The 14,418-nt window shown below is 40.9% G+C and overlaps 1 protein-coding gene across 4 annotated transcripts in view; it reads left to right on the forward strand.

The window, feature by feature from the left end:
- The window catches only part of rasa3 (RAS p21 protein activator 3), a 72,831-nt gene that overhangs the window by 10,907 nt on the left and 47,506 nt on the right, over nt 1-14,418 (forward strand). For all 4 annotated transcript variants that reach the window (XM_017701865.2, XM_017701866.2, XM_017701867.2 and 1 more), the window contains exon 2: nt 13,161-13,278. In XM_017701865.2, coding sequence (XP_017557354.1) covers nt 13,161-13,278 — 118 coding nt within the window. The remainder of the gene's footprint in view (nt 1-13,160; nt 13,279-14,418) is intronic.

Consider the following 14,418-nt stretch of genomic DNA (forward strand, 5'->3'; position numbering starts at 1 on the left):
GCTGTAGAGACCGGTGCAAACTGCACATTGTCCTAGAAATGCCTGAGAGATGTTTAGCGAGAAATTCAACGATATCATAACAAGCACACATTCTTCGACTTAACATTTCCAACCATGTATTATGGTACAATCTCAAAATACAGTGGTCACATAATTAGGTGAATATATTGGGCAGCATAAACGACTGCTGGTATGGGCTCCAGCTCCCCCTGCAACCCAGAAGGATAAGCGGCTTGGAAGGTGTGTGTGTGTGTGTGTGTGTGTGTGTTGTCCGTTCACACACCTCGCAATAAGGAAATGTCATGATGCACGTCATGCATCATGGAAGGGTTCTCAAGTTTGGCGGCTCCAAATAAAGCACTGTATTTCTGCCTTATTGCCCCCCTCACATCTGCCTGGTTCTGCTTCCACACCAAAACTCTTTGCTTCTGCCGTCATGTCTGCATTTTGTCATTAATTTTAGCAAGATGGCAAGCATGGCTGATGGTCTAAGGTTATCCAGTTCTCTCTCTCTCTCTCTCTCTCTCTCTCTCTCTCTTTCTCTCTCTCTTTCACTCCATCTTGTTGACACTTCCTTTTTTCTCTGTTGCTCACATTACCACACAGGATCTCACTTTCACTCTCTGTCTCTCACCCTCACTCTGTCTCTCTTTCTCTGTCTCTCTCCCTCTCTCTTCCTCTCTCTGGAGTCCTTCTGCCCCAATTTCCTTACTGTAATTACATTTTACCACCTACGCAGGCAAATGTGTGTGCTCTGGTGTGTGTGTGTGTGCATGTATGTGTGTTTGGCATGTGACTTTATGTGTTTGTGTTCTTGTGTGACTCTGTGTGCAGCTATGCAAATTGTTGTTACTTTATACTAAGTATGCATACCTTATAGCGTTTGCATGGTTGAAGCTAAAATATGGTGTGCACCATTTTACTCTGAGATAAACATTAGAATCCTTACTCAGAGTACAGCTGCAGATACACATGAGTGTCATTATCTTGGTTAATCTGAGTTATGAGTGCTCACATTTACCAAGTCTGTTAGGTTTGCACTTTGCACAGTGCGCAATAGTGGGATGTAGCATATGTTGTACGTTAGCTACATTCGCCTCACAGCTCAATAGCACAACTAAAGAAGCAAACTTCAGACCCCAATCACGTCTTTCCCCACCGGGAAGAACAATCAGATCTCTGTAGTTTCTTCTACACAACAAAGAGACAAACCGTGCTTTTTGCTCAAACCTCTTGTTGCTCAAACATTTAAGTGGAGAAAAAGACCATTAAGCTCACACATGTCTCCTCTTGAGTTTTAGTAGAGATCTCAATCAAGTTATACATCATGCTAAGTAGTTATGGGCGGTACAGTGTATGAGTCACTACCGTTGAACCGATAATACAACGTCAAATTTACAACTCAAAATCTGAATTATGGAGAAGTTTGTAAAAATGATGAAACACATTTCCCTTTAACAACTCAACGTGGTATAAAGACAGAAGAAGGAGAAAAACTACTTTTAGTGTAAGTCAGTGGAACCAGACTTTTTTCCAAGTCATTTCGGGCCATTTCTCTTGGTCCATTTATCATGAAATTTACACATAACGTAAAAGGCAACACACAAAAACTGCTGCCTGTTTATAACTGTGTGCGCATGTCTGAATGCAGAATGATCAGCAGTGGCATCTTGCAGTGGCAGTAGTACAGTCCTCATGTTTGAGCCCCGCACAGAAAAATGGACAGTTTTGCTATTCTCAGTCTCTGAATGGTGAGTGAAAACTGTGAAACAAAGGACAAGCTGTAAAATCATTTTAGAGATCTGTTTACATGTTGCAGATAATGTTTGAAAACCCAAGCTTAGGTCACATTTCATGTCTAATATAAGAAAATATCAGAGAAACTGATATTCAAAAATCTGTTAACAGAAGACACTGACTTCATTCTTTTTTTACACGCTCATTGTAAAAACATCACAAAAACTATTGAGGACAGATGAAGATCATAAAAATGAGTAGACAGAGACTTTAAGGCATGTGATGATTCAGGATTGCAGTTTGCGCAATGGTAACCTGGTGGCTCATTCACTTGTTAGTTACATTAGCCCCGTAGCTCCAGTGCAAAAGTAAAGAAACAAACTTCAGACACCAAACATTTTGTGGCTGAGAAAAAAACATAAATTAGATTTGTTACTGATCTGTTCTTTGAACTTACACAAAAACATGCATTGCAGTATATGTAGACACTTGTAACAGGCTGTCGTTTTACACAACCACATTAACCGCGACATGTAATTTCCTGAAAAGGGACTTAATCATGATGAAAGCTCTTTTAATTCATTTTTTTCCCTCTTGATTTGATGAAAGGTGGTTTGAATGAGTCAGACGAACCCTCGGGGGAAAAGGATAGAAAAAGTGCAATTGAAAGGGGAATAGACAGACAACATCTGCAGAGGTTGAAAAAAGGGAGAGAGCGATAAAGAGACATGGAGAGAGAGCGAGAGAGAGAGAGGTGTAAGGACTGAGTCAGATCTAAAGTGATGTGAGAGTGAGAGAGGGAATGAAAAGGGGATGATGAGGATTAGAAGTTGGTTTTATAAGGAGAGATGACAGATTGCAGAGGAAGTGTATATATTCTTTCTTTTTTGCAGTGCGCACACACACACACACACACACACACACACACACACACACACTCACACACACACACACACACACACACACACACACTCACACACTCAGTGTGGTTGCTGAGGCTTTATTTTCAGTGTGCATTCTGCCAGGGCAGTGAGAGAACAGCTCTCATACGCCTGTCAGATCTCTCTTGCACCTCAAGTCAGACATTTTCCTTAGGGCTTGACTGATACGAGCATCTTGCGGGTGATGCTGATACCGATTTTAGGGGCTAAAAATTCTGATAATATATGGCCACTTTATTAAGTACACCTACCTTGTTTCTGCAACGCTGCATATCAAGGTCCAGGATATATTGGACAGCAAGCAAACAATTGGTCCTTGTAGTCAACTTGTTGTATATGAGAGAAATGAGCAGACCTGAATACCTGAGCAACCTTTAGAAGGGCCACATCATTATGCCCAGTCAACAGTGGTAAGTTTCTACTGAGGTCATCCGAGGAGGGACGAGCTATAAACTGGCAACAGAATGTTGGGAGCTCAAGGCTCAAGTCACAGAAGCTTTTACTGATGCTTATGGGTGCCTTGCACTTTGCTCTGTATGCAGCTGTGTAACCAGAGACCCGTCAGCTAACCCCTGTCCACCGCTGAAAGTGCATACAGTGGGCATGCGAGTCTTGGAACTGGACCTTGGAGCAGTGAAAAGGGTTTTCTGGTCTGATGAGTCATGTTTTTTTCCATCACATGGTCAAATATGTCTGTGTTGTTTATCTGGGCAAGTGATGGCACCAGGATGCACTGTGGGAAGAAGACAAACCGGTGGAGGAAATGTGATGCTCTGGGCAATGTTCTGCTGGAAAACTACGGTTCCTCACCAGCCATGTCCTCTATCCTTTTACCACCGCTGCTTTCCACACCGTTCCTGGACTGTATACGTTCTTGTATGCCTACTTGATTCGAATGTATGGACTATTTCCGCACAAATAAAGTATTGTATTCTCACAGTAATTGCCTAAATGAAGTAAACTGAAAGACAGCAGTGCATCGCTGTAACATGCTTTAGTCGTGCAGAATTGCTTGACTCATTTAAATAAAGTAAATTCAGTGCGACACTTTTCCAGTATACATTAAACACACACGCACACACAGCATGATCTTGTCAGGCTTTTGCATTGCAGGTAAATTGGAGGCCAAGCACAGAAAAGAGAAGCTGATAGTGTCTGAATGCACATGAGAAAGTAAACACACTGTAGGAGAACTTACACAGCAGCGCAATATGACCTGCTCACTTTTAGACTGTCCCATCACTACCTCCGTCTCTCTCTCTCTCTCTCTCTCTGTATTTCTCTTATACCCCTCCCGACTTTCTCTTTTTCATTGCAGGTTGTTTCTCTTTCTTCTCTCTCTTTCTCTGTCTCTCCCTCTCTCTGTCTCTCTGTTAGGAAAGAGAAGGGAAACAGATACGAGGGCACAGGGGGTTGTGCTTCCTGTTGTGGTGTTTTCCTGTGGTGTGGAGACTTCAGTTTTCTCAGAATAGTTTGTGTGTGTGTGTGTGTGTGTGTGTGTGTGTGTGTGTGTGTGTGTGTGTGTGTAAATGGACGTGTGTTTAACTAATAGTCATCTTGGTCTCCTTTGTGGCTGAATAGGTCACAATGTATGTGTGTCGTCACTGCTGAGCACACTGTAATTTTCTCAATGTGACACACACACACACACACACACACACACACACACACAGTGCACTCAGGTAATCCCATGATGCTGTGGTCTCTAGGCCGACCTGAAAGGTGTAATCCAATCAGGATCTGTGTGATTACATGCGCGAGTGGGGAGGGTGGACAGGAAATGATGAAGAGGGTTCTAGATCCTCCGCTGGCCTGATGTCACCATTACCTTGATCCGCTTGTGGCACCATCACTGCAGACGGTGCAGTTTCTCCTCAGCTGACACTGATTTTAAAGTGATGGTTCAGCCATAAATCAAATTTGCACAGTTTCCCTGTGTACCCGAAACATAGACGATCAGCCAAGACATCTTTGGTGTCTGAAGTTTGCCTGCTTAATTTTACACTCAAACTTCACGGGTCATGCAAACTGTACAACTAAATCATCACTCACAGCTTGCACTGAATTATGATTTGATCTCAGATGGATTATTCATAAAGTTTCTGACACAGAAAAATAGTCAAACAAAATTTAGGCTTGTATTACAGTTTTGGACACCAGCATGTCTCGGATGATCCACCACATTTGGATCGCAGGGAAAAGTGTTTCTTTTTTGCCATCATGATCATCTGCTGTGGTCGTGTCTGCTGTGCAATAGACTGGCAACCGGTCCAGGGTGTTTCCTGCCTTCCACCCAATGACCAATGGGATAGGCTCCAGCTCCCCCTGCAACCCAGAAGGATAAGTGGTTTAGATAGTGTGTGTGTGTGTGTGTGTGTGTGTGTGTGTGTGTGGTCATCTATCGTCAGAGTGGGCATGATGGGTGAAATGGTTGAATATCATGCTCTATTATGCATCATGGTATTTTGACAGACAGACGCAATGCCTTATTATCACAAACTCTGAGTAGAGCTATTTTTATGGAGCATTTTATGTGCTGGGCTGTGTTGAATACAGTTAAAAGGGACTAATTGTGCTTATCTCACAGGGCAATTTGGATGGCAGGCATGGAACATACACACTTTAAAAACACACTACACCGTATCAAACACAATCACTGATCATTTAATCATTCAGTAGTCCTTCATAATGCATCAGCTCAAGGAAATATCACCCCTGTTTAAGAGGCTTGTCGCAGTTCTGCACCGATGCCCACAGAGGTGCTGTCTTGAAAGAATCCACGGGAATGCACAACGTGACAGGGATTGTTCAGAATGTCATCTGCGTTTTTAGTAGAAAAACAACAGTATATTCTCACTAAATGCATAATAAAAGGTACAGAAAATGTCACCCCTATCTCAGCTTCAGCTTCCATAACAGATACCTCCCTTTAGGGCACATCATGAGATAATTTATTCACCTGTATCAGCAGAGCAGTGTTAATGGTTAACCCTATCAACCCGGCTGTTCAACTGGCAGGACAAAATGAAGGAGATGGATTTTTTTTTTACCATCACCCGCAGTTTGTCAGCCTGTACTGTTTCCTTCTGTCATCAAACTGCAGTGTAAATTTGGACATATATGTGTATATATATATATATATGTATATAGATATAGATATAGATATATACACCATATACATACCATGTTTTGTAGACTAGTGTGAGCAGAATTCAAGCTTTGAACTGTTTTAGCTGTGTGACATACTTATGTGTGTTATCTTTTAGCTGTGTAATGTGCATGATGCTAATTGGTGTAGTGGTGTAGTGTAAACCTCTATCACTTTCTAGCTACATTAGCTTCACAGCTCCAGTGCAAGACTAAAGGGGCAAACTTTAAACACCAGATATGTCTTGCCTGACTACCTTTGGGGTCAGAGGGAAATTGTGTAAATTTGATTATTCACCAAAATGTTCTTTCAAACAATACTGCTACAAAATTTATGAGTACTCTCTCTGCACTGGATCTGTACTGAGCTGTTTATTTGCCGTTGTAGGCCTACAGTGTTTAATTGCTGGCTGCAGTGATTCCAGGCTTTTCAATGTTTTGAAACTAAACTCCATATAAAGCTTTGCGATGCTACAGCTGACTTCAAAAACTGCCCTTGAGCTTTGAGGGGGCTCGTCTGCTTTTGAGAGGAGCCAGCTATCAGAGCCTGGAGATTTCAGGTCATTATGATGAACTAGGCTAAACAGTGCCAGTAAAAAAGGGTTTAATTACCAAAATGTTGAACTACTTCTTTCAATAACTGTAATTTCACTAGAGGCTTTTGCGGGGAGAGTTACTGTGATGGTTATTTTGCTTTAGGGACTGCAGTTAGACAGGCCTGCTGGTGCATTATGGGAACACACATACACAGACAAAACTTATGAATTCCACAAGTACAGTGTATTTCAGTATCTCTAGGATACTTTCAGTTTTAACCAGAGAAGATGACAAAGCCTTGAAGGGGAAATCCGCACCAAAGTATTTGCATAGTTCAATCTTTGATATATAAACAAAGTCACTCAGAGGGGTTTGATTTGAAATGGTACATTGTTGAGAAACATACCAATTCAAGTTTCTTTACAGTGGTTAGGATAGGAACCAGGAGTCCCAATGTCTACAACATAAATATAACCAGTTTGATCCAAAATGGCCAGAGAACCTGCGCGTCTCCTTAGTGTCCATATATAAAGTTGATGATGGGAAAATTATGGTAGATCTGGAAAGCAAAAGTTTCTTGGCTGCTAAATTTCCTTCAGGATCAATAAGGTATCTATCTATCTATCTATCTATCTATCTATCTATCTATCTATCTATCTATCTATCTATCTACCTACCTACCTACCTACCTACCTACCTATCTATCTATCTATCTATCTTTGTGGGACTATTTTGCCTCAGAACATCCTGTACTGCATATACCTCTCGGTCTTGAACCGACAGTAAAGAAATGTACGCTAAAAGCTTATTTCAAATCTATGGTATCATAGTGTCATGGGCTTTGGGTGGCATATTCATGACAGTTTCATATTAAAACTGCATGTGAGGTAGCTTTTAGTGACATTCAAATGCTTTAGACGTTTGCTTCCTCTCGGCACCACTGCAAACAGTTCTGACTTGGTACGTTTCTCCAGAATGGTGGCTTTCACATTAAACCACTCTGAATTACCTTGTATACATCATAATGATTTAATTATGGTGACATTTTCAGTTTCACTGACAAAAAAAACAAACAAAAAAAAAAACCAAAAATGCATATCAGAGCTCGTTGCTCCTGTGGTTTGTTTGCTCATTTTAATCCTCAGAGCTTTGAGCCATGAACTCCAGCTTTGAGTCAGTGAAACTCCTTGTACTGTCTAATGAACTGTTATTAGGAGAATTATTGAGTCTCACTGGCTAAAAGAAAAATGGCAACTTTATCAACATTGATAGCGATTCTTTCACATCCTCCTTCCTCTGCTTCTTCTTCCTGCATTCCTAGTGTTAAATAAATGCAAACCAGACTTGAAGTGAAGATTTGAAGACCTCACAAGGACTAAACATTCAACTCGAATTAAGGATGAACAGTCCTGCGTCTGATTAGGGCTGTGTTCAAATGATTTATATGGACGTGTATGGTAGATAACCTGGTGGTGATGCACGTATTGATACAGTGATGCTGGTATTGATATTCATTCAAGTTTAAGGTCAGGTCTTAACAGATAGAGGGTGTTCAGTGAGGTGTTCACTCTCCCATGTAAGAATTATTTTTTGTGTTAAGATACTTTGAAACCCATAGCTGCATCTGTTCTACATCTGGTTTATTGCATCATCAGATTGTATCATATTGTGACATGTCGTGATGGAAATGAAGTAAAACCAGGACTGGGTTCTGGATAATGGTTCGGAAGGCCCATGAGTTGGTAATAAAAAAAAGATATTGCTAATTGTCACTTAATCGAGGCCCCAGTCACAATTGCCTTGTTATGCATAAAAAAAATAAAATATACAAACACCATGAATACATCAATCATCAGTAGTTACATAAAACGACCCAGTTGCCCAAAGTATTTTGTGTTTTATTCTTTCCCTTATGGGGAAACATTTGTGTGGTTTTATTCATATTTCACTTTTATGGTCATATTTTCCAGCCTCTCTTTATTCCTTAAAATTAAACAATTAAAAAACTGTTTTTGTTACTGTGCCTTTAAGACTGATATAAGATAATTGAGCTTCAATCTGATTGGCTGTCCTGTATTGCGTCTCATTCAAAACGCACTCAGAGCTGAAGCACTGCTTATAACTTAAGCATGAACGGGCAGAACTAACCTGCTGCAGGCGGAACAGGTGGATATATGTAAATAAGTTAGTTTAATTACATCACAGAAACATTCAAAATGGGCTGTTTTTGCAGTATAGCTTCCTTTTATAGACTGGCTAGTGAACGATATCTTTTTCAAGGAAAGAAAACAAAGGAAATTTGTTTTTCCATGATATGGGCCCTTTAATTTTAGCTGGTAGAGAGAACGTCAGTGTGATGCTCGCTCTACCATTTAAGAGTCCGCTTTGTTCTAGATGCTTTCGGGTAACCCAGAGCAGTGCAGTTCAGAGACCTTTAAAGACAAAAAAGTGTCATTTCCTCCAAATGTTCTGTTTTTGAAAACATGGAACAATATTTTACAAGTTGTTTTGCTTTCACTCACACACACACGCACGCGCACACACACACGCACACACGTGCGCACACACACACACACACCACAGTACACTCTTTCTTCCTCCCAAAGTGTTACATTCTTCCTCCTGAACTGTTCTATTTCATTGTGTCCCTGTATGTATGTGTGTGTGTGTGTGTGTGTGTGTGTGTGTGTGTGTGTGTGTGTGACCAGACAGACCACATTCTTCTGCTTAGGAGTGTTGTTGCACATTACTGTGGCTATTGGGTTCGTAAAGGAAATATCCCACACAGATTCTTTCTGTTACCACACACACACACACACACACACACACACACAAACACACACATACAGTGCTGTGCAAAAGTCTGAGAACACTGTTCATGACCTTTGCGTACAGGTTATTCAATAAGGCAAGAAACATATTTAACAGAAAATTACACAGAAGCCTCAAAAATGAAATATATATTTTTTTCATTATATACTGTGTCTACTCTTCTGCATTTATTACAGCCTCTATTCTTTTTGGACTCCCCAGTACATAAAACTTTGCTCAGATTTCATTGTTCTAGTGCATACTTTCTTCTTTTTGTCTGTCTGCTTTTCTCAGAAAGGCTTCTTAACAGCTACACATCCTTTCAGACCCATAGTGTTGAGTTGTCTTCTCATAGTGGAAGGATGGACAGAGACACATGAGTTTTTTCAGACCTGATTCCTGATATCTCAAAGATGAAAGCTGTTCATCTGAGGGTGGCTTTCTGTGATCTACACTATTTAAAAAAATAAAGGGAACACTCAAATAAAACATCCTAGATCTGAATGAATGAAATATTCTCATTGAATACTTTGTTCTGTACAAAGTTGAGTATGCTGACAACAAAATCGCACAAAAATAATCAATGGAAATCAAATTTATTAACCAATGGAGGCCTGGATTTGGAGTCACAAACAAAATTAAAGTGGAAAAACACACGACAGGCTGATCCAACTGTGATGTAATGTTCTTAAAACAAGTCAAAATGAGGCTCAGTATTTTGTGTGGCCTCCACGTGCCTGTATGACCTCCCTACCACGCCTGGGCATGCTCCTAATGAGGTGGCGGATGGTCTCCTGAGGGATCTCCTCCCAGACCTTGACTAAAGCATCCGCCAACTCCTGGATAGTCTGTGGTGCAACATCTGGGACATCATGTCTTGCTCCATCCACCAACGTCACGTTGGTGGATGGAGCAAGACATGATGTCCCAGATGTGCTCAATCGGATTCAGGTCTGGGGAACGGGCAGGCCAGTCCATAGTTTCAAAGCCTTCATCTTGCAGGAACTGCTGACACACTCCAGCCACATGAGGTCTAGCATTTTCCTGCATTAGGAGGAACCCAGGGCCAACCGCACCAGCATATGGTCTCACAAGGGGTCTGAGGATCTCATCTCGGTACCTAATGGCAGTCAGGCTACCTCTGGCGAGCACATGGAGGGCTGTGCGGCCCTCCAAAGAAATGCCACCCTACACCATTACTGACCCACTGCCAAACCGGTCATGCTGAAGGATGTTGCAGGCAGCAGATCGCTCTCCACGGCGTCTCCAGACCCTGTCACGTCTGTCACATGTACTCAGTGTGAACCTGCTTTCATCTGTGAAGAGCACAGGGCGCCAGTGGTGAATTTGCCAATCCTGGTGTTCTCTGGCAAATGCCAAGCGTCCTGCACGGTGTTGGGCTGTGAGCACAACCCCCATCTGTGGACGTCGGGCCCTTATACCATCCTCATGGAGTCGGTTTCTGACCATTTGTGCAGACACATTCACATTTGTGGCCTGCTGGAGGTCATTTTGCAGGGCTCTGGCAGTGCTCCTCCTGTTCCTCCTTGGAGGAGGTAGCGGTCCTGCTGCTGGGTTGTTGCCCTCCTACGGCCTCCTCCACGTCTCCTGGTGTACTGGCCTGTCTCCTGGTAGTGCCTCCAGCCTCTGGACACTACGCTGACAGACACAGCAAACCTTCTTGCCACAGCTCGCATTGATGTGCCCTCCTGGATGAGCGGCACTACCTGAGCCTCTTGTGTTGGTTGTAGAGTCCGTCTCATGCTACCACGAGAGTGAAAGCACCACCAACATTCAAAAGTGACCAAAACATCAGCCAGAAAGCAGAAAGGTACTGAGAAGTGGTCTGTGGTCCCCACCTGCAGAACCACTCCTTTATTGAGTGTGTCTTGCTAATTGGCAATAATTTCCACCTGTTGTCTGTTCCATTTGCACAACAGCTGTGAAATTGATTGTTAATCAGTGTTGCTTCCTAAGTGGACAGTTTGATTTCACAGAAGTTTGATTTACTTGGAGTTATATTGTGTTGTTTAAGTGTTCCCTTTATGTTTTTGAGCAGTGTACTAGGTCTTGCATGGTTGTTAGATGTCCATCTTTTTCTATTTCATTTATCATTTTTTGAAGCCCACTTTTGGAAATTCCTGTTTTTTTCACTTGTTTTCTTACTCTTTCCTTTGGTAAGTTGATGATCTTATCCCTAATCTCCTCAGAAACACCCCCTTTAGCTTTTGTAGATGCTTGTGTAAATGCTACTGTCACTTTGGGGACCTATTTTTGGAGGACTCGGGTGTACCTTGTCACTTTTAAGTGGGATACACAGAAGAGAAGGGGGGGTTAATTAAATACTAATAGATTTGATATCATACTTAGTTTGGGAGCCTTTCAGTGATGTTTAACGTTCTCTGAAGAACATATACCTAACGGCCGTTTTGACTGGAAACCAAATAAAGAGCGGGTGTTCTCTGACTGTTATAGTTATTTATCCTTTGGGGTCAGACTTCAGTACTGACCCTCAGATTCTCTTCTCTGTCTGAGCGTGTGATAGCGGTTATGAATTCCTCTCTGTATAGCAGCGCAGAGAGAAAGAGAAAAACACGTCACAGCTCCCAGACTTTCGCAACATTCATCCGATTATAGTTCCCTTTCAAGTCTAACCACCCCTGTGTTTGGTTGTATGAATCCCATGACTGGGCCGTTAGCGTCTGCTTTGAGTCAGAACGCTGGAGTGGGAAAAGCAGATGATTCATCGATTCCTCACACACTGACTCTCAACGGCCAGTTCCCATCAACTCTTCTCAACTGTTTTGAGGACTTCATAGCGCTGGAAGATTTGCTCGGCAGTCCACGTCTGTTGTAAACACATGCTACGTTGCTGCCTCTGCTGCTGCTCTGCTGTGTATCACAATTCTCAGCAAATTTTCAATATGTTTTACAATGTTGTATTTTTATTAGGTTTGATCATTTGGAAAAAAGAAAGAGCCAGCAGAGCCACAAAACTATTAATACAGTGATTTTTATTCAACATTTCACACACTGGACTTTACTGAATCCAGTTAAACAGGACTACTTGTCCTCTCTTTGAAGAAAACATGCAATTGGTTAATGTACTTTAAGTATTGTTGATATACATGATATGTTCAAAAGACCATTTTGTCAGTAATGGTGAATATTGCCCACACATTTTTGCTGGCACTCAAATACACAAAACAACAGCCTTCTATTTTGTTTCTATTCTATTTTGGCTTTTATTAGAGTTTTTCTTACATATACATTAAACAGTACACAGGTACCTTTACAAATATCCTGCATCCTTTACTCGAATCTGTCATATGTACTGAAGCGATGTACTTTTTTGTATGTTTATTAAATAGCTAATAAATTTTGATGTTAAACTTTGTTGATAATAGAGCTGTCAAAGTCACTGAGTTAATAATGCATTAACGCACTAAATTGCATTTTATTCTCACATAAATCTTTTTACTAGTTTCCTACCAGTGTAGGCTGAAATGTAGGCTGTGTATTTTGATGATAGAATCTGTAATTGTAGCCCTCTCATTAAAATACAGCCTTTACATAGCTTTTAAAACAATAGTTTGAGCAGACTGCGCTGGACAGTGCTTGCAGAACTAGATACATCAGCAAACTAACAAAACAACAGCAAACTCCAGTACCCTCAAGAGCCTCCATCATAACAGGAATCCACTGGCCACATAAAGGAGAGTGAGAGTGAAAGGCCTACAATCAGTAGTTGGAACCATTGACTGCATATTTGACATATATGATGTAAACACTCATTGGTTGAGCTCACACTTGGTGTTGATGATGAACTGTGTTCATGCTGGGGAAATCACATGATGGCCATGCCCAGTCCCATAATGAAAACAGTGTTATTAACTCAAATGATAAATACATTGTGATGAAACCTATTGAAGCTTGAGAGCCACATGTCTGACCAAGCGGATATTTCCCTTACTTCCTCTTCTGTAGGAGAAGCCAAGAATATCCCTCCATACCCAGGGCCCAACAAAATGAGGGACTGCTACTGCACAGTTAACCTGGACCAGGAGGAGGTCTTCAGGACTAAAATCATTGAGAAGTCTTTATGGTGAGAAATCTGCATTCTTTCACATCATCTTCCAAGTTACTCACTCACAAAAAGTCCAGTTTGGCCACTTCTTTTTATTTGTTCAAAAATGTCCAGATTATTGAAGAAAATCAGGAAAAGATGAGGGTAAGGTTAATTAATTTTTACCATATTGTTTGGCCCATAAAATCGACCAGTATTAAAGTCCCACAGATTATAGACATCAGCATAAATCCTGCTGATGAAATACCTTATAATAAATAGTGTTTTTCATTAGGGCCCATCAAATATATATACTTTTGCCAACAAACATATTAATATTACAGTCATATTATGTAATTGTGTAATATTATTCAAATATTAATTTCATGAATGAATCACCATCAGTATCGCCATCACCACCACATTTCTTTTTTTCAAATCTTGTTTAAAAACCATATATAAGAATGCGATGCTATTCTGAACAACAGTCAAACATAATAGTAGGCACTAAGGCTGTTGTTTGTTCAAGTTATTGACCAATTTTAATGTTAAATCTTGTTATTAAGTGTAAATATTATTTTTAAGTGACTTGTTTTATTTTTATATTGTTTAAGATGTTGTTAGTTTCTGCTGTTTATTTGCCTTTTTTGACAATTAGGATCTCTATCATATCAGTTAGCAAAACTTTTGAACTAAATGAAGCAATGAAAACTTTGTATTAAATTAGGAAGCATTGCAGGATAGACCATCAGTGGTCTCAAACTTTTGGACGCCAGTGTATGTAATACATGTGGGGTGTGTGTATTCTTACGAACATGACTGCAAAATATTCACTGACACACGACAAAAGGTGACATTCAGCTATACAGTGTGCTGTACTTAACAGCATCAGCAACACAAAGCATCTTTGCAAGCACATAACCAAAATGCTAATGGATAAGTGGTAATCACAGCAGGCTGCATATGAAAGTTCACTGCTACCACGAACCGAAGAACGTCTGTGAAAGTGGAGTTCGTACATAACCAACAGGGATCATAAATGCCTTAACGAAAGATACTCAGTTCATTCACGCACACAACAGTAGATGATAAACTAATGAATGAACTCTGAACATGCAATGCACAGAAGGGTGGACTGTGGTGACTTTGTGTAGTGATGCCTTGTGGGCATCGATCATG

The sequence above is a fragment of the Pygocentrus nattereri genome, chromosome 12 (genome assembly GCF_015220715.1).
Source record: "Pygocentrus nattereri isolate fPygNat1 chromosome 12, fPygNat1.pri, whole genome shotgun sequence".
NCBI classification, from domain to species: domain Eukaryota; kingdom Metazoa; phylum Chordata; class Actinopteri; order Characiformes; family Serrasalmidae; genus Pygocentrus; species Pygocentrus nattereri.